This window comes from Macrobrachium nipponense, chromosome 4 (assembly GCF_015104395.2).
Source record: "Macrobrachium nipponense isolate FS-2020 chromosome 4, ASM1510439v2, whole genome shotgun sequence".
Lineage (NCBI taxonomy): Eukaryota > Metazoa > Arthropoda > Malacostraca > Decapoda > Palaemonidae > Macrobrachium > Macrobrachium nipponense.
Window position 1 is genome coordinate 40299529 of NC_061100.1, and position 24891 is coordinate 40324419.

Sequence of the window (24891 nt, forward strand, 5' to 3'; positions counted from 1 at the left end):
ATACATGATAATATTTACAAATAGAGACTCCATGATAAAGTAATTTTGAATCATTTTGAAATAAAATTGCTTAAAAGAAGGGTAAAACAATGAAAATACCTGTCGAGTCAATTGGCTTTAGCGTTTGCCTGTCTAATATGCTTTTCATTGTTTTTACCATCCTTATTGGCTAGTTTTTCCTTGAAATGGCGATTCGATAGCTTATATCCTACAGAAAATATTTGTATATACTCGAGATTAAGTTGTACTTAGAATAAGGTTTTATTGTAAGGCACCTTTCCAATTGAGTAGTTTGAGGGCATAGATCTAGCCTAGGCTACCAAATTTAATTTTCTTAATCTATGAGACATATTTGATGAAAACAAACAGAAATCAAATTTCCCCTTTGAATCGAGTGCTATAAATTGTTGTTTACGGTTTGTTTGTGTCGTCCTTTGACACTCACAGTATTATGCTGACAGATTATACTCTATTTTTTCCATCTGTCCATCCGCCTGTGGTGCTTGCGCATGGTAACACTGCGTCCCGGGCTTTAAATAGTATCCTACTTCTAATATTAACGGTGTAATTCGCATACATTAAATTATTAAAACACTTTTCTGTTGCAAATGTACACCCAGATATCCTTTCATTTACCTAAAACTTACACAAAGCGTAACTATTTAAAGCCCGGGACGCAGTGTTACCATGCGAAAACACCACAGGCGGATGGACAGATGGAAAAAAACAGAGTATAGACTTATGACACAATCAGTAACCCAGAGGGCTACTTACTACTAAGCAAGTTTAATCGCGAGCAAGACAGTTTTATATTATATCATGTAACACATAAAATTGATGATGCTCTAACCTCAAAATTGAAATTGCCAGTGCACTTGCGTGTCACTATAATATACTGAAAATATGACGTGTTAACAGACAAAGCGTATCTATAGGCTAACATAACATTTATCGGTCTAGCGCAAAATGCTATTTTTATTCATTCTGAAGAATTTCTGTGCTAATTCCTGCAATTATAGGCTGCAGAGCGGTACCATATGGAGATAATGAAAAAACAAATCGCATGACAGTAATCGCCGGCCTAGTGCCAGGACATCTCCAGTGATTGATCTTCTACGGTATGGAAACGTTCTAGATAAATTGTGAGATAAAATAATAATGTACTGCGTAAGTCATTAATTCTTGGAAACTATTTGTTTTTGTTTGTATGGTGTTTTTATGTTGCATGGAACCAGTGGTTATTCAGCAACGGGACCAACGGCTTTACGTGCCTTCCGAAACACGTCGAGTCACACTTCTATCACCAGAAATACACATCTCTCACTCCTCAATGGAATGGCCTTAGAGTGTGTGCATTTGAGAGAGAGAGAGAGATTTTTCAACTAACGAAGAAGAGGTCGAAAGTTTGAATGCCATCTTGTTTCGTGTCAATTACTCCATATGCAATTGTACACACTGGCCTGAGTGTCACAATACGTGGATAATGAGAGATATAGACCGCGCGCACACAGGTTGATGGTCAAGAGATCGCTGCAATACAGGTACATTTCTGATGAAGCAAAATATTCACCTCCCGCTGGCCAAACCCTCATGAGTTATTTTGAATTTCTGAATAAGTGTCCATACAAGCAATTACTGACAAATTAATCTCCAGGACATGTGACACCGAGTAAAATTTTAGACGTAAAAAGCGGACATCAAATTTGATGAAAACAAGTTCTCTTAAGAAGTTACTAACATGCATAAAAATATGCATTAGAATTCATATTTTTAATACAGAATTAACTAACGCGAGATAATTCTAGGAAAAAAAGTAATATATTAATTGCCAATTAGGAGACCAATGGCCTAAGCGATCCCCTCGACTACTTACGCCTCCGCAAGCCTCTGTTTTATTGCAGCATTATATCTCTTTTAGTAAAATGAAAGAAAAAAAGGGAGGGGGCGGGGGGGGCCGGAAGCGTCCACTATACCGTATTTTTATCTACAATCGAACTGCCACTAAATGCCACATTTATCGTAACTCTGGAGACCTGGGGTTCCCTTAATTCTTCGCTGTTGGTTTTATTTTTATTAATTTTTTTTTTTTCAATAAGCTTCTTCTACCTCTATCCCTATATTTTTACTAAATCGCATATCGCACTTTATCTTAAGGGACTGACTGCGCTGAGGTCTTGTCGGAGGTCATTTTAGTCTAGCTACAACTTGCAGTGAGGATTGTGATAAGAGCAGTTATATTTCTTTTTGTGGGAGTCGGGCCTACTCGACAAAATGTAGATTATACTTATAAAGTTTACGTAAGTATATATATTCGAACAAATACGACTTTATAAGTATATATTCTTATAATTCTTACATGAAATTCTTTTTAAACTTATTTCTTTTCAGATTTCTATTTGAATTCTTTACGGCGTCAGTAACCTAGATATTGTGAAGCCAGCTTTAATAGACAAAATCAATCAATCAATTCTTCTTTCCAAAGATATACTAGAGTCCTTTTCAGATCCGACCGTCGAGTAGAAAGAAAAAATTTATGCAAAAGAAAAAAATATTGTCACTGCAAGGAGAACTAAAACTATGAATAGGTCGTTCATTTTCTTTATTATTATTATTATTATTCGATTTACTGCGTACCCTGCCTCTGTTTATGCCATTTGTTTACGAAGCAAATAAAAATTGCACAGTGGTGTTTACTGTCGCATTGTACTACATCGAAGTGTTTCTCAAGACATTGTAACAAATTTGAACGCGCAAGAAGTTATTCACTTTTTTTTAATTAGTCACTACAGTTCAGTGAAATGGCCAATGCTCCACAAACAAGGAATAATAATAATAGAGAAGTTTGAATATGAATTGAGTTGAGTTGAATTTAGAATTTAGGCCAAAGGCCAAGCACTGGGACCTATGAGGTCATTCAGCGCTCTAATGGAAATTGGACAGTAAAAGGTTTGAAGGGTGTAATAGGAGGAAAACCTCACAGCAGTTGCACTGTGAATCAAGTATTAGGAGAGGGTGGAAAGTAAGATGAAGAAAGAGAATATGAAAGGCGGTACAGTAAAAGGAACGAAAGTGGTTGCAGCTAGGGGCCGAAGGCACGCTGCAAAGAACCTTAAGTAATGCCTACAGGGCACCGCATGAGGTCCACTGACGGCACTACCTCCCTACGGAGGTTTAAATATGAAATCGACTCTACTGATGCAGCCATTATTTTCTTCAGTGATAATAACCAGTAGGGCGCCATAAAGGCGATAACTCGCGACGCTTCAAGTTAAAGCATCAACGGATTAACACCATTTAAATGTGAATTTATGATATTTTAGAAATAAATCTTACATGGGATGAAATTTAAAGATGTAAGGTATTATCGGCCGAAAGAATTTTTCCTTTATCTTCAATACTTTTAGAGATAGCATTTGAATAGCCATAGGGTCTGTTCGGGCCGGGCCACCAGAAATAAGCCCGTTTCCAGTAGACTTCGCTTCGCTCGTAATAAAGCTTTTTTTATTTTATCTTTTTTATTCGAGATGTATGTGTGGAATGCTTTCTTACTCCTCAGTATTTCCTTAGTAGTGTTCTTTTCTAGTCTCCTCACCATGAAGCAATAAAGATAACAATAATACTTTCTCCAAAGCTTTTTCTTATTATTTGATCGATTTCGAGTATCTTTACTAAAAAGCTTCCTGACAACGACGTCGTATTTGTACTTTTCAGTGTCTGGCCTTCACGCCTGATCGCTAGACTAATATTATGGATTTACGTCTCTGGCCTGCTGCCTGCCTGTTTAACTGACATCTATACATTTCAGTCTGTTGGTCTGTCTCTGAATGAGTGCTTTTCTACCAAGTGTTATTTATATTTTCCTATGCTCTTGAATTGCTGACTGACTGACTTCTGGTTTGCAGTCATACTTCCTGATGCCAATAACTTCAAAGCTGGCTTTGTTTGCCAATGTATATTATGGTCAGCGTTCTTGATTTGTGACCTCTAACCTCATTTTTCTTTATATTCCAGAGGGTCAGCTGATCACCAAAGTCCGGTTTCAGGATGATGGGAAAGCCTCTGCTGAATCAATGCTTGATGCTGGCATGGTGTCACTGCCTGACATTACTGAGGTACGATCAATATTTCTGAGCAATTCAGGGATTAACAACCGATTATGAAAAGACGAACTGAAGATTTCTCAAGCTTGATCGAACTTCTCATTTGGATCATAGCTAATTTTACAGAATGAGTCTTGAGACTGCGCAGGCATGTATGCACAATGCATGGCAATTATATTTACAGCAATGAGAGATATCTATAAAATTATTTTATTGATAGTGCTACATAGGATTTATAATTTTTTTTTTTTTTTTTATAGACGGTCCCTTGCCTTAGTAAAAGCATATCAAATATAAGAGTGTTGTAAAACGATCTTGTCAAAGTGATGATAATAAGTTAGGCTTTGAGCATTCTTTGCTATTCAGAAGAGCTTGCAAGTGTAAAAAAAAAAAAAAAAAAATTAAAAATGCGGTTGTAACCAGCACCTAGGAAATCCAGATGTTAAATTTTACTGTACCTCCGTTCATAACTTTCTTCCATCTTACTTTCCACCCTCCCCTAACAATTGCTTCATAGTGTAACTGCTTTGAGGTTTTCCTCCTGTTATACATTTTACGCCTTTTTACTCTCAATTTCTCTTTCGGAATTGAATGACCTCTTTAAGTCCTACCGCTTGGCCTTTGGCCTAAATTTTATAGTCCATTCATCTCCATTCCGCACTCTCCTTCATATTAGAATTGTATTTTTTTTAATATGATATTAGATGTGACGACAAACTTCTTTAACTTGGGAATTCTTCTTAAGAAAATATGATAACAATTTACCTAATTATAAAAGTAAAAACAAGTTTTGGTTGGGGTATAATATACATATGTATATGTTCCTTCTGTAGGATAACTTTCGATTTGTCGTTTTCTTTTTCTTTATATGTATGTATATATACATAATATAGTACGTATATGAATATATTTACACACACACACATGCATATATATATATATATATATATATATATATATATATATTAATATATATCAACTGCTGATGTTCTCTATTAACAATATTTCCTCTCACGCATTATAGTTAACGCTATGTTTTCGGATATTCCTGCTGTATTCATCGGCCTACAATCCAGTCATCAGTTACTATGCGGAATACGACAATGAACTGTCTGTTGGTAAGTCTGCTCTTGTTTAACTTTGTCCTGCGGGAAAACATAGACAGAAGGAAGAAGGATAACGACTGTAGGACACGGGAAGACAGTCTCGAAGCTTGGCAGACGAAGGACAATTGTCGGTGAACCCAGCAGCTAGGTCTAGGTCTAGCGTCACTAACCGCCAAGCAGTTTGAGTGGTAGGTGATTTCCACAAGAGTACATGAGGGGAAAAATCTTTTTTTTCCTAACCAGTATTATATTATAGCTAAATTAATATTTTTTCAAACGCAAATACAAAAGGATGATTTACGTTATTTTCATCTCTTTATTAACAGGTCCAATACTGCCTCTGAAAAGCAAAAGTAATATTAAAAAGAGATGCCATTACATCATCATCCATCGGAAAAAAACGGTGCTCCGATAATGAAAGACAATTTTGTTGTGTATCTTTATAACACACATTTGAGTTAATTGAGTATCCGTGCGTTTAGATTTTGTGTGTAATAATGACAGACTAGAGACAACTGATAATGCACTCCATGGTTAGACTTTAGATTTAGCATTGTCTATTCTAGACTTAGTCTAGAGTCTGGACGGAGCCCTGCCTCCCTCACCACTGGCTTAGATTCCTCCACAAGGTTCCCTATGGTTGGGATTTGCTGTCATGACTTCTCCTTATATGTCAGTTTTAATGGTATTGGTGCAATAATTTTGAAATAAAAAGAAAGCAGTTCGATAACTTACTGACAACCTTTGTGGCATCTTATTTGTTTTGTGGATATCGTTCTTTGAGAGACTGATCAAGAAGAATAAAAATTACTTAAATGTTAGGGATCATTCAATTTCTTTAAAATAATGCCTATTTTAAATACTGAAACATTATGAAAATCCTCATTATTGTCATTATCATTGCGTAACTGGGTACATGATAATTTTTAACATCATATATTTTTATTTTCTTCCTTTATCTTTGTCTCGCTAACAGGCATATTTTGGGACACACAAACCCTGGACTTTATCTGCTGTCAGCTGCGTCTGACACTTTTACTCAACGTCACGATAGAACTTCGAAAATGGCATCACATCTGCCTGGCCTCTGATCTAAAGACGCGACGCTATAAGCTGGCCATTGATGCTCACGTGAGTAGTACCATAGAGTAGTACAAAATCACCGTTACTCCGATAAGGAGGTTAGGCTTTGGGTTCTGTTCATTTCTTAGTGTCTTTGTTCATCTGTTTGTTCAGCAGCGTTACACAAAATGTCTCGCGTGAGTTTTTACGCAAATCTTATCAAAGGTGGCCTACTGACTGGCAACGAGTGATTTTACCCTAAGCGGAACAAAAGGATCTGAGCAGATTAAACGAGGGAAGATCCCGAATGACCTATTCAAGATCTTCCATTTTTTAAGGTCCAGGGCTAGTTTATTGAGACTTTATAGCAGAGGTGGCCTAACAGTCGATCACGATCTACCAGTCGATCGCAGCCACTTGTTTGGCTGATTGCCGTTCCCCACAATCTATATAAACAAACAAAAGCACAAGCATTATATATATATATATATTATATATATATATATATATATATATATATATATATATATATCTGAGGCAATTGTACTCATGTTTATCGTACTATTGACGCTCTTTGAAAATTTGAAAAGTAATAATATGTGATTATGTAGTATGGTAGATCGTAAAAGAGTTTCACTTTAGAGTAGATCTCGGAGTTCAAAAGTCTGGCCACCCCTGCTTTACAGTCATATGAAGAACTGGGAATTCATTTCTTTTCCCAGTACTTCCTCCCTCCAAGTCTCCTGACTTCCCTTTGGATTTCCGAAATAGCATGGCCTTTTTGGTGTTTTAAAGGGAAGGGGCTTTATCTCGTAAAATCTCAGATCAAGTGAAATCATTACTTAAGTATTTTGGGAGTAAATCATAGAGCTAGGAAACTAAACCTCAATGCTGTAGAAGGTCTGGTACAAGATCTCGCATAAATAAGTAAAGAAAATTGAGAATTGAGAAGAGATGCTGAGAGCCCCCCAGATACCAGTAACACAGTTATTAAGTTTAGATTAATGGCCCATAACCTGTAAAAATTTGAAAGAATTAAAGGCCAAAAACTTTGGCAGGAGGCCAATATTGTCAGAAAGCAACTGGGTAAAGGGAAGGTACAGACAGAACAGCAGGCTCTTCATATGCTCTTTATCGATGTAGAAAAGGCATACAGTAGAGTATCTGGATACGGAAAGCTTACAAGTTCGAGAGAGTAGGAAGCAAAATATATGAAGAATATAAGAAAAATATATGAAGGTTATTAGTAAAATGTATTGAAATGTAACAGCCACTATGACAAGTTCGGTAGGGATGACCAGCAGCTTCCATATCAAGGAAGTGCTACGCTAGGGACCAGAGCTCAGCCCTTTCTTATTCAGAATCATACAGGGATGCAATGGCTTCCAGCCTGGGGTCTATGGTTGCATCTCTACATTCCACTAGCCTTATATCCTAGGGCTCTTTTCAAGGTGTTTACCGTTCCTTTGAAGGCAGCAATCTGCCCCCGATTTTATACTTTGGTAACTTGGAATTGCCTGAAGATATTTTCTCGGGTTTTTTCTTTAAAATAAGTCTATTGCAATCCCCTACCACCACAGGTATTATTTCTTTTTCCTTCAGTTCCCATGTGCTTTTCAGGTCGTTCGTCAGGTCTTGATATTTTGTTATTATCAATGACAGAATGGGATGGAAGATGACCAGCGAGACATGGTTCGGCTGGGAGAAGTTAGTTAGCGCCAAGAGAGTGCTTAAGTCTGGGTTCGATGATAGATTAAGACGTATCCCTCAGGAGAGGTGGGACATACATCCTGCCTATGTGAACTCTCTCGAGAGAGACAGAGTTTCCAGCCCTGTGACTGGCTTATCAACAGCCAACCAGGAGCGTTATAAGGGACCGGCTTAGACATCAGATGCACGGTTGATGTGAATCTACTATAGTAGGAACAGACATTGCATATATAGCTGGTCTTAATTCTGTATGGAATTTCACTGAAAGAGAATTTCAGACTATTACAACCATTGTCAAAATGAACAAGACAGTATTTAATATATCCATTCAGTATTTTCTACAGACTAATCCTTATGTTTTCTTATTCATTTTCGCAGTATGAAGAAGGAGACCTCCCAGTGATTGGTACAGAAATGCTTCATGTGGACAGAAAAGGTAGATTTGTAATAGGCCAAGAGTTGGACTCACTCGAAGGTGGCTTTAATTATCGTCAATCCACACACGGCGATATAGCTCAGCTCCAGCTCTTCCCCACAGCACTTGATCAGTCCCATCTCGAGACTTATGTTAAATGTAACACTCCAAAAACGGACTTAAAGCCAATATTTTCTTTCGGTGAAGAAATGGCTGATTTTCAAATACGTGGATCTGTAGCAAAATCAGAGGTTAATCTTAAGGAGCTGTGCAAAGAAAAGCGAGAACTCTTCATGCTGCCAGAGAAAAGGATTTTTCGCATCGCTCGTGATGCTTGTAGGAGGATGAAGGGTCTTCTAGCTGTTCCTCGAAATGAGTCTGAGAACAGAGAGATATATAATGAAATCATTAGGTTTAATGAACAGTGCGTTGATGCATATGGCTCAATCTACTGGATAGGTGGAAAAGGAGATGTTCAGACAGGTAAGTGGCTCCGCCTGGACGATAGAGCCGAGTTCTCATGGACCAACTTTGAAACTGGGTATGGGAAAGTTTCGGATTATAGGAACTGCATGAGTGCTGGGGGGAAGAGCTTTCCTTACATGTGGTTTGCTACCAACTGCGAGTTCTATGCTTGTCCACTATGCAATTTTTCTGATGCTGCTTCCTTTACTGTTAGAGGACTTTGTAAAGATACACTCATTGACCATTCATTGTCATTATACGACTACAAAAACGACAAGCCACAATTTGTTGGCCAGTTTTATACAAGCATATACTGGGACAATGAAACGATGACATGGACAATAGGAAACCGTGCTGAAAAAAATCTCTGGGGCGCCATGGAGATGACAACACATGATGATTATCCAGTTGGAGTAAAGACCTGGAACATCACTGGGGATAAATGTGCGTCTAATGTTGTGAGTACTCGTGGATATGCATGTGCTATGCTTAATAAATCTTATAAGTAACATTGATCATAGTCTTTAATTACATCTGCTGCGTAGGAGTTACATTCTGTTAAACTACCTTTTATGCTAGGCTATTTGCTTTAGTAAGTATTCAGAATTGTAACACTGTCAATCAGTCCTTAGTAAACGTGTTACTGTCATATGATGTGAGAGTCCATTCCAGGTAAAGATGCTAATCACAGCATGTAGCTCCAGTGAGTACACGTGTGATGACGGTATGTGCATTAAGAAAAATCAGCGCTGCGACATGATCATAGACTGTCCCGACAATAGTGATGAGGCCAACTGCAGCATCATTCAGATCCCGTTTGGCTATTCCACACAGCTACCTCCACCCAAACCCACAGGCTCGCCACTTCCCATCAGATTCTTCATTGGCATCATTTCCGTTAGAGAAATTAATATACTGGGCTTCAAAATGGCCATTGATGTCACTCTACAACTTCGCTGGAGAGACAAGAGGCTGCTCATGAAAAATCTGCAGGAAAATACAATCGCAAACAAGGTACAGGATCCAGAAAATGTGTGGCAGCCAACCATGCAGATCGAAGATGGATCAACTAGTCTTGCCGATGTGATGCTCAGGTCCGAAGCATTGATGGTTGAAAGACAGAGCGCTCCAGCTCCTGATGACGAATCCAGGGTTCATGAAGGTAAGATCTTACCCTTGTCTGAGCAGAGCTTGAGCACTTTGGTCTAAGCCACACTGTGGCTATGGCTTCAGTAACCATTACTTACATTCTCTGCATGCAATCAGGATACTGCAGTTCATATACTTTAACATATTGGTCAATTCGTGATTACATTATTGTAAATCGTTTTGCTGCTTTGATGAATGTGCATTATATAAACTACCAAACTCAAAAGTAAGTTGCCGGTTTTATTGAAACATACTAATTGGAGCTCATACAGTACTTGTAGCATGAGCAGCCTGCGTTCACTATTTATTGTAGGTAATTTCTTTAAACTCTTGTCTAAATAAGTTATCTATATAATATATATGTATATATACACAATATGTATTATATATATAAATATATATATATATATATATATATATATATATATATATATACTATCGGAAGACTATTTCACAGTTTGGTCAGAGTAGGTACAACACTTCTTGAAAACGCGTGATAGTGAACCTCAGAGAATAAAGGAAAGGCAGAAAGAATGACCAGAGTATCTAATATTACATGACAGATCGATGGAGAAAAAGAGAAGCATCGTCCTCATATCAATAATAGCAATAAGCTTGTTTACGAGGTCAAACCCCTTAACCAAATATTGTATGTTCACAATATATAAAGTCATGGGACAAACAAAAATTGCCCTGGAGAACACCAGTGGCTTCATTCACGAAGTCTCATTGTTGCCCAAAAATAACTACTCCTTCCGATGAGTCCGCTAGAAATTCAGTTATGACACTAAGAAATCTAAGAAATAGTCCACCAGTTCTCATCTGTCTAATAATTAATTAGATTAAAAGCAACACTGATGTCGAGATCAGTCGTACAAACTTCTTGATCTGAATCCAAGTATTTCTGTACGACATTGCTAATTGCAAAAAGAGCATCACAAGCTCTCAGACTCTTGCCAAACCAACGTATAGACTGGAGAACAGATGATTAATAGACAAAAAGACATTAAGAAAATCAGATACTATAGGAGTTACAGGATCTGGGCAGTTATCAGCAGAGCTAGAACTACCCTGCCGCAATACTAATTTTCCAGCAAATTCATAAAGAATCCCTTCAAACTAACTTACGAAAAATAATAGATAAGTTTGGAGATAAGTAATCAGCAATTTTATAAAATACAAAGGGAAAACACTATTTGCGGTTATACTATCATAAGCATTCAGGTTGTGTAAAAGATTCCTAATTTCACAGGACCGAAAAGCTAAACCAGTCAGTTTACCATCTTGCTCTGATGACTGTCAAACACATCAACCGGTAGGTAGCAGAGCCATCTGGCCGAGGCTAGGAGTGAAGTCTTCGCCTAATTGCGCAGATTTGAGAGTAACCGACCGCTTATTTACCTAAGTTGTATTTAAGTAGTTTCCTTTATAGTTAAATTATATGAGTTTTCACCTGAAGCATTTGGGTGTAATTATTGAGTCAAATCAGATCTATTTCTCTGCCAAAGATAAAAAGAGTCTTTACAATCGTCACTGAACCAAGCTTCGTCTTTAGTATGATAATAAACAAACTAGAAGAATCTGCCCATCACAGGTTTAAGTTCCTCATACAACTGTGATCAGTTCTACTATAGGGAAGATCATTCAGAATTCATTCTAGTCTGCTTAATTTAAGATATCTTACATGAGTAGGACACATCAGAGACATGTTGCTTAGTTTCCATCGTAAAACAACTAAAGCCTAATCAGCATGACTCACTAGAGACTAGAGCAGGGGTGGGCAAACTTCTCAGTGCAAGGGCCACATTAAAAAAATTCACAATTGTATAGGGCCGCATAGTATATTAAGGAAAATAATTAATATTTAAAATAGACAAAATAAAAGGCTTTTAAAAAATGCAATTGATTTTTATTAATTAACATTTTAAAGTACTCTAGAAGATTCACATGAAACGCATTTATTTGAAAGACGACGTAACTTAGTTGGAAAACAGTTTTTATTAATTAGTATCTAAGAATAGGAACTTCACATGAAACACATTTGAAAGACAAAATAACCTTCCTCTTTCAGATTCACTAACGTTTGGCGGGCCGCACGAATTCCTTTAACGAGCCGTAGTTTGCCCACACATACACTAGAGAATCCACAGTTCTGGCGATAATAGCAAGGGATTCAGTTCAAACAAGATCCAAGAAATGACCAGGCTTATTCGGAAGCGAATACAACAGCTCCAGCCACAACAGTCAATAAGAGAAACAGAATTCAATCAATTCCTAGGTACATGTAAATCTTGACAGACTACTGTACATCTCCAAGAAAACCACTGTTTCTGTCAGATGGAACTATTTAGTCCGGATCGCCAACAAACATGTACGGCTTAGAAATACGAAGATTGCGAGGGCAACTAATAGAAACAATTAAAATACTGAAAGGCATAACAAAAGTAGACCGTAACCTATTTACATAAAACGAAAACCAGACGACAAATAATGGATGGAAACTAGAACTGAAGAACTACAGCACATCCCAATGTTGGAACCTCTTTACATACAAGATATGTGACACGTGGAATAAATTGCCACCAGAAGCTGTAAACAGAAACAGTGTGGAAGAAGTTTAAAAGAAAGCTAGACAAAATCATTAAGGCACTGTGAATGAACAGTAAAACTTGTTCCTCCAGATATGTGAGCACAAGATGTCTCCTCGGATGGACTAACAAGTCTTTGAGACATCCTAATCCTTGTAATTCCTTGTAACAAAACTAGCTTGTGCATCTTATTTTTGTATCATTTAAGTCTGGATTGTGATTGATGGAGCACCAATGAACTTTGTTATGCCTGCTGTCTAGACGTTAGGCTTCATGGCCCCACCATTCATTCAGTAATTCTGAGAATAAAATCGTTACTTGTTTGGCACTTCTGAGAAGCATTTGTAAAAATTTCATACCCAAATCAATAGTAGCAAGAAATTACTGTTTTCCATAAAGAATCCGATACCGTAAAAATAGATTCCGGTTACGAGTAAACGTACAAAAGAACAGTGAAGACGTTTATTTTTTTTTAATGGTGGAGAAATCACAATGATGTCAATGTCAGTATATATTGAAAATATATAAAGAACGAGGGCTTTCGAGAACCTGCTCCATTCTCATTCTTAAAAATGTAAATAAAACGTTTTACTTTCTATATATATATATATATATATATATATATATATATATATATATACCTCAGAATTAATATATTTTCATATATGTTAACTGAATGGGAATGTTTAGTTGATAATAATTTCTTCGGCTCCTGGGCGCGAACCTAGGAACCCAGAAATCAGGATGTACAGTGAAGCGCCTTTAACCACACAGCTACCACGAGAGGATATAAGTTAACGCCGCCTCCCACCTACAAATCCCTGTCGCGCTCAAGGATTCGGTTGTTTAGGAGTCGGCATCAACCCTCCTCGACCTTGACAACTGTGTAGTGCTTTTTGTCGAACGTAGCCAAATTTATGAGTCTGATCACATCACCGTGATTCATATATACGCATTAAGCTACAAATGTCCTTTAATATCTAATTCGCTCTACCTCAGAATTAATACTTTTTCATGTTATCTGAAGGAGGAATTTTTAATTGATAATAATTTCGTCGGCTCCTGGGCGCGAACCTCCAAAACAACAATGAATCCTTGAGCGCGACAGGGATTTGTAGGTGAGAGGCAGCGTTAACTCATATCCTCTCGTGGTAGCTGTGTGGTGGTTAAAGGCGCTTCACTGTACGTCCTGATTTCTTGGGTTCCTAGGTTCGCGCCCCGGAGCCGACGAAAATTATTATCAACTAAAGATTCCCCTTCAGTTATCACATATGAAAATATATTATTTCTGAGATAGAGCGAATTAGATATTAAAGGACATTTGTAGCTTAATGCGTAAATATGAATCACGTGATGTGATCAGACTCATATATATATATATATATATATATATATATATATATATATATATATATATATATGATATATATACACTGATATCTTTGTGAATTTCTTCACCTTTATTATTATTTATTTAAATTCTCTCTTAGGAAATAAGCTGTAGTGGAACAGGAAACTTACATTGGTAAAAACGCAATATAGTAATATAAAGAGGAGAATCTCAATAAAATGCAATTGAAAATTTAAAATAATATGATAAACAAATTAACAGAAAGTTACTCTCACATGGGAATATTTTTCGGCCAATAAATATTCCGGAAAGTCTGGCCCGCTTCTTGTGTTCTGTAAAAGAAAGCTATTGTGATGGCCATTTGTCTGTCCGTCCACACTTTTCTGTCCGACCTTTTTATGTACGCCTTCAAATCTTAAAAACTACTGAGGCTAGAGGGCTGCAAATTGGTATGTTGATCATCCACCCTCCACTCATCAAACATGACAAATATCAGCCCTCTAGCCTCTGTAGTTTTGATTTTATGTAAGGCTAAAGGTAGCCATGATCGTGCATCTGCAACAACACAGGCCACCACCGAGCTGTGGCTGAAAGTTTCATGGGCCATGGCTGAGAGTTTCATACAGCATTATATGCTGTACAGAAAACTCGACTGCTCCGAAGTATGTTTCCATCATTTCTGATGGCCGCTTCATCTATTCCAAGTTCCTCGTTGGACGAGTGGGTTACGTGCTCGCCTACCGATTCGGTTGTCCGAGTACAATTCGCCGCCCTGCCAACTTGGAATCAGAGGAACTTATTTCTGGTGATAAGAAATTAATTTCGGATCCCACAATAAGCTGCAGGTCCCGTTGCTAGATAACCAATTGGTTCCTATAGCTGGTTCACTTAAGGTAGATTCTTGGATGAGCCGTATGCTTATGAGACGTTCGTTGGCTGCCGCTGATCGGCTAGTACCGGGAGGTAGGCAGCTCCCAGCCAATCAGCGCCCGCCAAACAAACGTCTTGTAGGCATAGGGCTCACCCAAGAATCTACCTTGAGTGAACACCAGCTATAGCCACGTAAAAATATCTAATCCTTCGGGCCAGCCCTAGGAGAGCTGTTAATCAGCTCAGTGGTCTGGTTAAACTAAGATCTACTTATTCATCCATTCCAGACGACCTTTACCTGGGCGCAGAGAACACGCTCTACTTGCACCAGGTCAACACCATAGGCTTCACCTGCCAGTTCCAGCTGCAGAGGTATCCGTTCGATAAGCAGATGTGTTCGCTCACCTTCAGACTCATCGGCGTTTCCACAGATTTCATCGTCTTGATGCAGGTGAGCAAGACCAAGCAATGCTTGGTTTGTTTCTCGTGGCCAGAGGTCGCAAAGACCATTGACTTCGTGCAGTCTTGAGGGCGAGTGTCTTACACGACTTCCAAAGACTACTTAGTTTTGCTGTATAGTGGGCAAAGCATAGCAATGTCTTTTAACTATAAGTCTCCTATATATTTTTCTTAATAAGAAATATTTTACTAAGTTTTTATCATGGGCATTGCAAGTTTTCGTCTGTATTTTTATACCATCATGAGATGCCACGTGAATATTTCGTTATTATTATTATATTATTATCAATATTGCTAAGAAATTCACAATCTCTTGAAAAACAGTCTGTGTAATAAAGATCCACAATTATATAATAAATTTTACTATATAGTAATTTTGGATTATTATTATTATTAAGGAAAAATTATTATTATTATTATTATTATTATTATTATTATTATTATTATTATTATTATTACCCAAAATGTAATACAATCACAAGCAACAAGCCAAAATGATCATTAACTGACTGAGCAAACTTCAAGAATATGATAAGTGTATTATGTGCGTAATAAAAATAGAAGGAAAAGTAAGAATCTAGAAGTATAATAAACTATGAATGTCCACATTTATACGACTACGAAAGCCAGACAGGAAAGAATTAAGGTTAGTAAATATAATCTGAATTGTGTCAGAATCCACTAGACACAGCCACGTAAAGATAAACATAGAAATCCATAAAACCAACGGGCGAATCACACTTTCCTGGAGCCTTTGACAGCAACTGTAACAAATGCACATTAGATAAACAAAACTTTGTTTGCAGGACGGTATCGGCGTTGACTTCCTGGGGCAGAGAATGCTCCTGGAATACGAGGTGACGTTGGTCAACATGACCTTCATTAACAATTCGAGGGACGACGTCGGTCAAAAGGTAAATGCAAAACACCATAGTTGACTATTATTGTTGTTCAGAAGGTAAAGCCTATTCATATGGAACAAGCCCACAGGAGCCATTGACCTGAAATTTTTAGTATCCAAAGAATATGGTGTTCAATAGAAAGAAGTAACAGGAGGTAATGGGAGATACAGGAAGAATAGATCACTGATCAAAGACCTCTGGAACTGAGAAGTCTGACAGCGATGCATATTTACTGTATTTATATCGGCAATTGATTTTGACGTTTCCATTATTATTGTTATTATAATTTTTTTCTATCCCAGTCATCCTATTCGACTGAAGCCTGTGCAAGAAACACCAGCTACCTTACAGTAATAAGTGGTACGAACACCAACCTGAGGGAATGATAGAAAACGACCAAGCAAAGATCCTCTGGGGCTATGGTATCAGAACCGATAGGGTGATACGTGCAAATAGACCAGAAGTGACGTTAACGGACAAAATCATGAAGAAAGTATCACTCATTGATGTCGCAATACCAAGGGACACCAGAGTTGAGGGAAAGAAAGAGAAAAAATTGATAAGTATCAAGACCTGAAAATACAAATAAGAAGGATATGGGATATGCTAGTGGAAACTGTACCCATGATCATAGGAACACTAGGCACGATCCCAAGATCTCTGAAAAGGAATCTGGAAAAACTAGAGGCTGGAGTAGCTCCAGGACTTATGCAGAAGAGGGCGCTCCTAGAAGCAGCGCACATAATGAGAAAAGTGATGGACTGCTAAGGAAGCAGGATGCAACCCGGAACCCAACACTATAAATACCACCCATTATTATTATTATTATTATTATTATTATTATTATTATTATTATTATTATTATTATTATTATTATTATTATTAATTCGAACACTGGCACAGAATAACCCCGACAATTTAAAAAATTACAAAAGGACCATAATGAATGAACGAAAGTTCAAAATAATGCAACTCACCCCAGGATCAGAATTCTATGATTTACTTAACCTGTGGCAAAACCCGTGCTTTCAAAACTTTGTTCAAAACAATGCAACTCTTACTGAATTTGATGGACTTTCCAATATCTGAACAACACCATTTCTGCTGAAAATTATCAGCAGACTTAATATCCATTGGACCTATGAGAACGGTGTCATCAGTTCAACATTATTGCTAGTGTACACATACAATCAGCAACTATTGTTATGTAAGATAAGATTAAGAGAGCAAGAACGACCCTCGGGAAGTTATGTACCGTCCCCAGGCTTGGATCATGGCACTCCCATTCTGTATACTCGTGTGGGTCAAGTGGTGAGAGAGGCTGTGGACGGGACAATATTTAGTCTGAAGGCCTTCAGTACTTAAAGGGATACACGTTAGATTCCCAGCTCTGTGAGAACGTTGTCCGAAAAGGATAAGATGACATTATCATAGTAAAATAATTTTGACAAATACAAATAATGATTAACTACATTTACCGAAAGAGACTTCTTGACCTCATTCGTTGCCATGCCAGTATACCAAATTCATTTAGTCTCATGCTGGAAAGAGTTGCTAAGCAATGATAACAATAAAATTCATCACACTGAAAGAGAGGATTCATAAACCGATAACGATGAATATTCTTAGGTTGAAAGAAGGCTGTAAACAGGTTCTGCTATAATTCTTTGCACTGGAATGACATAGCCAGATACTGATAAGAACATAAATTCTCATACAGAGTATGTTGCAAGCCACTGACAAGTATTGTAACATACTACACTGGGAGAATATTACCAGTTATTGAAAAGATGCCAGTTCTAACTAAACACTCACTGAGACCACACTGACAGGTATTGTAACATACTACACTGGGAGAATATCACCAGTTATTTAAACTATGCCTAGTCTTATTAAACGCTCACTGAGACCAAGCTCATCATTTCAGGTGGCGATAGAGCTGAGGAATCTCTACGGATACTACATCAGCAACACCTACATCCCTACAACGCTTCTGGTCATCATCTGCTACCTCACCCTCTTCTTCGACCTCAGCGATTTCACGGTACGTGACAGAGAAAAGAATTGCTTGATTAGGAGAGATAAATACTAGATAGATTCTTTGAGCTAAGAGATATTAGATCTAATTAGAGCAGGCCATGGCCTAGGGCCCGTGCTTGTGAGGGCCCCGCACCTCAGCAAAAAAATAATAATAATAATAATAATAATAATAATGACAAATAAATAAATAAATAAAAAATAAAAAACATATGAAAATTAATTTAATAATAATAATAATAATAATAATAATAATAATAATAATAATAATAATAATACAATAATAACAATAATAATCTAGAGGTCCTGCATTAGAAAATAAATCCCGGAAGCCTACCAGCACCCCCCCCCCACCCCCCCGCCTCTGTAAGGACCCTCTTTGCTTGCCCATAAATGAGAAGGCCCCCTAAGGTCACCGTCCTAAGGCCCCGCATACCCTAAATCCGCCCCTGGATTTAATGATATTCAGATGGCTAAGATTCTAAGTTACTGCAGTACTCATTACAACACTGAAAACGGCCCAGTGTTGCCATATATGTTTTTATTTTTTTAAATTTTTACTCGGGTCACAATGAATGTGAAGAAATGAGTGTTCACATCACTGCTTTCAAGAGAGTTACGTATATTTAGCCATGAATATGTTAAGGATGAAATAGTTGCCATTTTGAATATAGGTATGTAATAAAAAATATCAAGGTATTTTATAAGATTATGCTCAAAGAACAGTGAAAAGATTTTTATGTAATAAGAAAGAAACATAAAACACAAAACAACTACTTGAAATGCCATACTAAAATAACTAAAAATATTCCCAATCTGATTGAAAGCTTTTAGGTAGTATTTACAAAAAGACGGCAATGAAAAAATCTTTGACAAAGAATTCTCCTGACGATACCAAAGGATGTGTACATAAAATCTCATGCATATCTTGTGATGAAATCTGTCGGTAAAACTGGTAAGTCACTTCAAAAGAGGATCAAACAGCGTAAAATGCATAGGATTTGCATAGGATAACAGAGCCATTTGTGTTCAAGTTGACTGATGTAGGAAGTGTGGTTCGATGATCTGGCACTAGAACTCTGCTGAAGTTGAACAGACGATAGTCATACTACTGACTGAACAAGAACTAAAAAAAGAAAGACAAAAAAAAAAAACCTAATCCATCCCAATAGCATTTCAAGAAGAAATATCATCAAACTTGATCCACTTATTTCAAAATAAATATGTAAAATGTATAGAATTGAAGTTTAGTTAAGACAGGTCCAAATGGCAATAAAACGATATGCTTGTTATTTGCAATTAAGAAAGAATCCAGGTCATGTGTCTGTGAAAACAATGATTTATGAATAGCACAACATCTCTCTGTCAAGAAATCTCCGTCTAATCATCAACGGCCTTTTCAACTGTAGTATGTGCTGCCATGTGCAGCTGCTGAGAACAAGAAAGTTAATACATCTGAAGTCTAACTCTCTACAGAGAAAATCATATGTACGCACACACACATATACATAAATATATATATGTGAGTGTACATGTTTTTTCTGTAGAGAGTTAGACTTCAGAAGTATTAACTTTCCTGTCCTTAGCAGCTGTATATGGCAGTACATACTGCAGTTGAAAAGGCTGTTGACGATTAGATGGAGATATCATGACAGAGAGATGTTTGTGCTATTCATATATATATATATATATATATATATATATATATATATATATATATATATATATATATATATATATATATATATATATATATATATATATATATATATATATATATATATATATATATAACTGAATCACGAAAGTTTGGAACGTGTCAGATGCATAAATAAAGGTATGAGCCACGAAGGAAAGTGAAACACTGGAGTAGCTTCAAGATCTTTCGACTCAGCGTCCTTTACTTAGCTAAGTAAAGGACGTTGAGTCGAAAGATCTTGTAGCTACTCCAGTGTTTCACTTTCCTTCGTGGCTTATACCTTTATATATATATATATATATATATATATATATAATATATATATATATATATATATATATATATATATATATAAAAGGTATGTGCGTCTGCATTGTCAAACATTTCTAAGGAAAAGTGTGACTCTAACACCCTCTTGCCTCTCCCGCGCAGAATCGTGTGATGGTGTCACTGACTTCGCTCCTGGTGTTGTCTTCCCTCTTCACCCAGACGAGTCAGAGCATTCCAAGGACGGCTTATCTCAAGCTCATCGACTTGTGGTTCGTCGTGCTTATCATCATCGTGTTCCTGTTCGTCCTCGTTTTAGTGGTCATTGAAGGCCTCCGTCTTAGGGGTCAGAACCAATCTAAGGTCCTTGCCCCCTTCAGACCGAAGTGGGTCACTTCGGAAAGTGTTTCGAAGCTGTCAAATCATCATGTTTGGGGCACGGATCCACATTCTATCAACGTTGCTACTCAAGTCATAATGCCGGTTCTCATTGGGATTTTCATTGCTGTTTATACAAGTGTCTGTTATTCTGGGCTGTAGTGATAAAAGGCAGCTTTTAAAATGTATTCAGTAAGCTAAAAATAAGATTGATTAAAACACACTGAGAGTTTATGATCCTTATTCAAATTCAGCTGAAAAAATTGTTAACGATTATTTATATGTGAATACCTACTTTCTCTCTTCCCATACACACACACACACACACACACACACACACACACACACACACACACACACATATTATATTATATATATATATATATATATATATATATATATATAATTATATATATATCATACATACATACACACACACACACACACACACACTATATATATTATATATATATATATATATATATATATATATATATATATATATATATATAGAGTATATATATTGTTATACATAATATATATAAATATTTTCAATAATATGTTATATATGATATATATATATATATATATATATATTAGATATTAGGTATATATATTAGAATTAATAATATATGTATACATATATATATATATATATATATATATATTATATATATAGTATATATATGTATATATATATATATATATATATATATATAAATATATATAATTGATAAGCACTTGAGTACGTGATTCATTTATCACACATATCCACAGGTGAAAAAAAAGAAGCGGGGTGTAGGTCCTGACCGGTTTCGACTTTATTTCCAAGTCATTGACGAAAGATTGATACATAGTATTAGAAGTCGCAAATTTATATACCACAGGGACAGTACTGACGAACATACACACAACCGTTTGAGACTCCAGATCCACCCATAGGCGAGTGTTAAGGCAGGAGTGGGTTTCAAAACTCATATGGCTAAAATTCACAATTTATTCTTAAGGGAAGCTACCGATAAACGTACCCACCATAGGAGACAGCAAGTCCACAGGTGTCAGGGAGGCGGGGTAGCAAATCTCATTAGCACTACTGCCCCCTTACTGTGTTTACAGATATAATAATCCTATTTCCATACATCTCTACTGCCTACCTTAAAATTTAAACAATTTGCAAATTTCTTTTGATATTAAAGGATCAAGTTTATACATTCCTTGACTGATGCTCATATTTTGGTTGTAACTTTCTTTTATAAAGCTAGATTCAATGATATTCCCTTCCATTGCATTGTTAGAATACACAATCCTTTTTGCCCTTCTCAGTTAATAGCATGATTGTTATCACGAATATGTACAAAAATACTACTATTTCCCTGTGCATATTTCACACAGTTTTTATGTTGTTCTATTCTCTTTTCCAGTGCTTTACCCGTTTGACCAATGTAAAAGTTGTCACAAGACTTACATGGAATCTTATATGCACATCCTTTAGTATTGTTAGGGGAGTATTGTCCCTGTAGTATATATAGTATTTGTGACTTCTAATACTATGTATCAGTCCTTCGTCAGTAGCTTGGAAATAAAGTCGAAACCGGTCAGGGCCTACACCCCGCATATGTGATATATATATATATATATATATATATATATATATATATATATATATATATATATATTATATAATATTAGGGCAGCTACTTGAAAATCTGATCTCAATACTGAATAATATGAGCAGGGTCAAACATTTTAATTCGCAAGTGTTCAAGGATTATCACCTCATCAAGCACCTCAGTTGGCTGTGACCTTCGGTATAGTCTTGGGCCTGCCACCTCGGTGACACGAGTTCGATTCTTGGCATTCCACTGAGGGTTTAGAGATGTGTATTTCTGGTGATAGAAGTTCACTCTCGACGTGGTTTTCGGAAAGTAAAGCCTCTGGTCCCGTTGCTGAATAACTACTGGTTCCATGCAACGTAAAATCACCATACAGACAAACAATACAATTATCACATCATCAGGCTAAAATGAGTGACAAAACATAAAAATCTGGTAAAATACGATGATAAGATGAATTGTCCTACTATGATTTAACGAAATGGGTAAAGCAAATAAAAAGGCACAAAAAGCAAGAATACAAATGGACTCTTAGATTAAAAACGGTAATAGACGTAAAAAGAGTAGAAAGTTACAAACTAAAACTATGAATAGAAAAGAAGAGAAATGCAAACCAAAAACTAACAAATACAAAGCAAAATAGACGTCGAACTGTTGTATACCCTCTAAAAAAAATCACATGATTACTAACTGAGTTCCGGCTCCATCTTTATAAACGACTCAGCAATCAGGAGTACTCCAGTCTGTTTGAGCGGGAAGTCTACTTTACAATGCAGGTCAGTGTCTGGATGGACTTGTGCTAAAACTGTGCTCGCTAATTTGTCAATCATTTCAGCCTGATGATGGGATTATATACCTAAACAAAGCTTACAAAATAATGTTATATATATACTATATATATATATATATATATATATATATATATATATATATATATATATAATACTTCAGGGCGGGGTACCATGATACATTAGTAGATTGCCATAGTTATTAAAAAACGTTTCGCACACAATTCTCGGTGCATCATCAGTCTGTGAACAATAAAAGTAAATACATTATAAAAAGGAATTCACAAAATTACAAGGTAATTAAAATTAATGGTTTAAAAAGAAAAGCAGAAGTTAAAAGTTAAAAATACGTTAAAACACTGTAAAAAGAGAGAGAGAGAGAACTGAGACACCAACCATCCAAGGCAAAAGACGAAGAAGGAATAGCAAAAACCTGACGTCCCAAACAAAAACAAAAAGTCAGTTATGCCAAATACAGAGGGAAGCCGTGGTGTGATTGTCAAAGAGGGAACTAGCCTTTTGATAAGTAATGACTCCAGAGTAGTTAGATGATCCGGGTCCTTTGTATATCCAATAATAGAAGAAGTGCTGTTTCAAGACCTCTATTTTGCATTATGCAGCATGATTTTTAATGTTAGAAAACTCTGGTTGCTTAATTCTCTGGCCTGTACGAAACTGAAACCCATGTGGCTGCAATATCTCACTTGCAACAGCCTACGAGTAGATCCGATGTAAGAGCCCGACATCCAGGGGCATGTGAATTTGTATACAACATTTAGATCTCATGAAGGATTCCAAGCGATCTTTACAGCTGAAAAATGAACCTATCTGCATGGATTATTAGAAATAAGTTTTAACTGAAGCAGCGGGAATTTCTTGTTCAATGATCTGTTTTAGTCTACGTGAGAATTTCGTATCAAACACAAAAGGGGATGGAAGCAAAGAACAGTTTCTTCGGAACATCAAAGTTGGGCAACGGTGGCTGGGAGAAATTTTGGTTAAAAGTTTATTTGATAACTCTAAGTACTACGTCTTTGGGATAGGAATTTTTACTGAAAACCCCTAATAAAAATTCTATTTCATTATGGAAGTTGGCAGTTAGACGAATATTTAATGCTCTATGGACAAGAGTATAAATGGTGTTTAATTTGAAGGTTCTTTGGCATGAACTATAATAGTTGTTAGCTAACCTGTATAGGTCTTTTTTCTATAGACAGCTGTGGTGAATTCAGAATTACTTCTTGTAATATTGATATCAAGAAATGCAACTGTCTCTGTTCTCCACCTCCATCGTAAATTGAATATTTGGGTGTTGCTGATTAATATATTCAAAATATATACAAAATCTATGAAACAAAATAAGGTTTATACGGAATATATAGAAATTAAAATTCCGCAGAAGTATCATCTAAAGAAATAAAAAACAAATCTATCAGGGCAAAGCATACCTCAACATTGAAAAGAAACGTGGATTTAGTAACTGCAGCAAGAATGAAAATTAATAATGAACAAAGCAACAGGTAATTGAGGAAGAATGCTAGGAAAAATTTAAAAACATATAGAATTAACAAAGTAAAATAAGATAAGAAAGCAGTAAGACCCAATTGCTTTAATTAAGGCAAAGCATTCACGTTTCGCTCCTTTTCTCTTATTTCTCCTGTTGCACTTTTCCTTTTCCCTTTTTATTATTCATGTTATGCCCATTCCGCATTTGTATCCACTTCCACAGTGCATATCTGCTTGTCTGTCTAGTATATTTTATTTGATAAATATGTTTCCAAAAGGATTCCTACATTCTAAGGATGCCAATTCCATATACTCTGTCAAACTAATTCTCAAAACTCCTTCTTGTAACTTGAAGTCCACTCAGATTTTCGGCCTAGCTCCTTTTGTCAATATTTATGTTGCTCAGTAAATACGTATACACACACA

The 24891-nt window shown here is 36.4% G+C and overlaps 2 protein-coding genes across 3 annotated transcripts in view; one reads left to right on the plus strand and one right to left on the minus strand.

The window, feature by feature from the left end:
* LOC135210876 (collagen alpha-1(I) chain-like) overlaps window positions 1-24891 on the minus strand; it is an 891724-nt gene that overhangs the window by 842342 nt on the left and 24491 nt on the right. The window lies entirely within an intron of this gene.
* On the plus strand, window positions 5143-20720 carry LOC135211345 (uncharacterized). Its single transcript, XM_064244660.1, has 8 exons — window positions 5143-5218; window positions 6183-6337; window positions 8357-9316; window positions 9531-10020; window positions 15104-15267; window positions 16082-16189; window positions 18105-18221; window positions 20346-20720. Exons 3-8 carry the CDS (start codon window positions 8393-8395, stop codon window positions 20718-20720), a joined length of 2178 nt encoding a protein of 725 aa, XP_064100730.1. The 5' UTR covers window positions 5143-5218; window positions 6183-6337; window positions 8357-8392.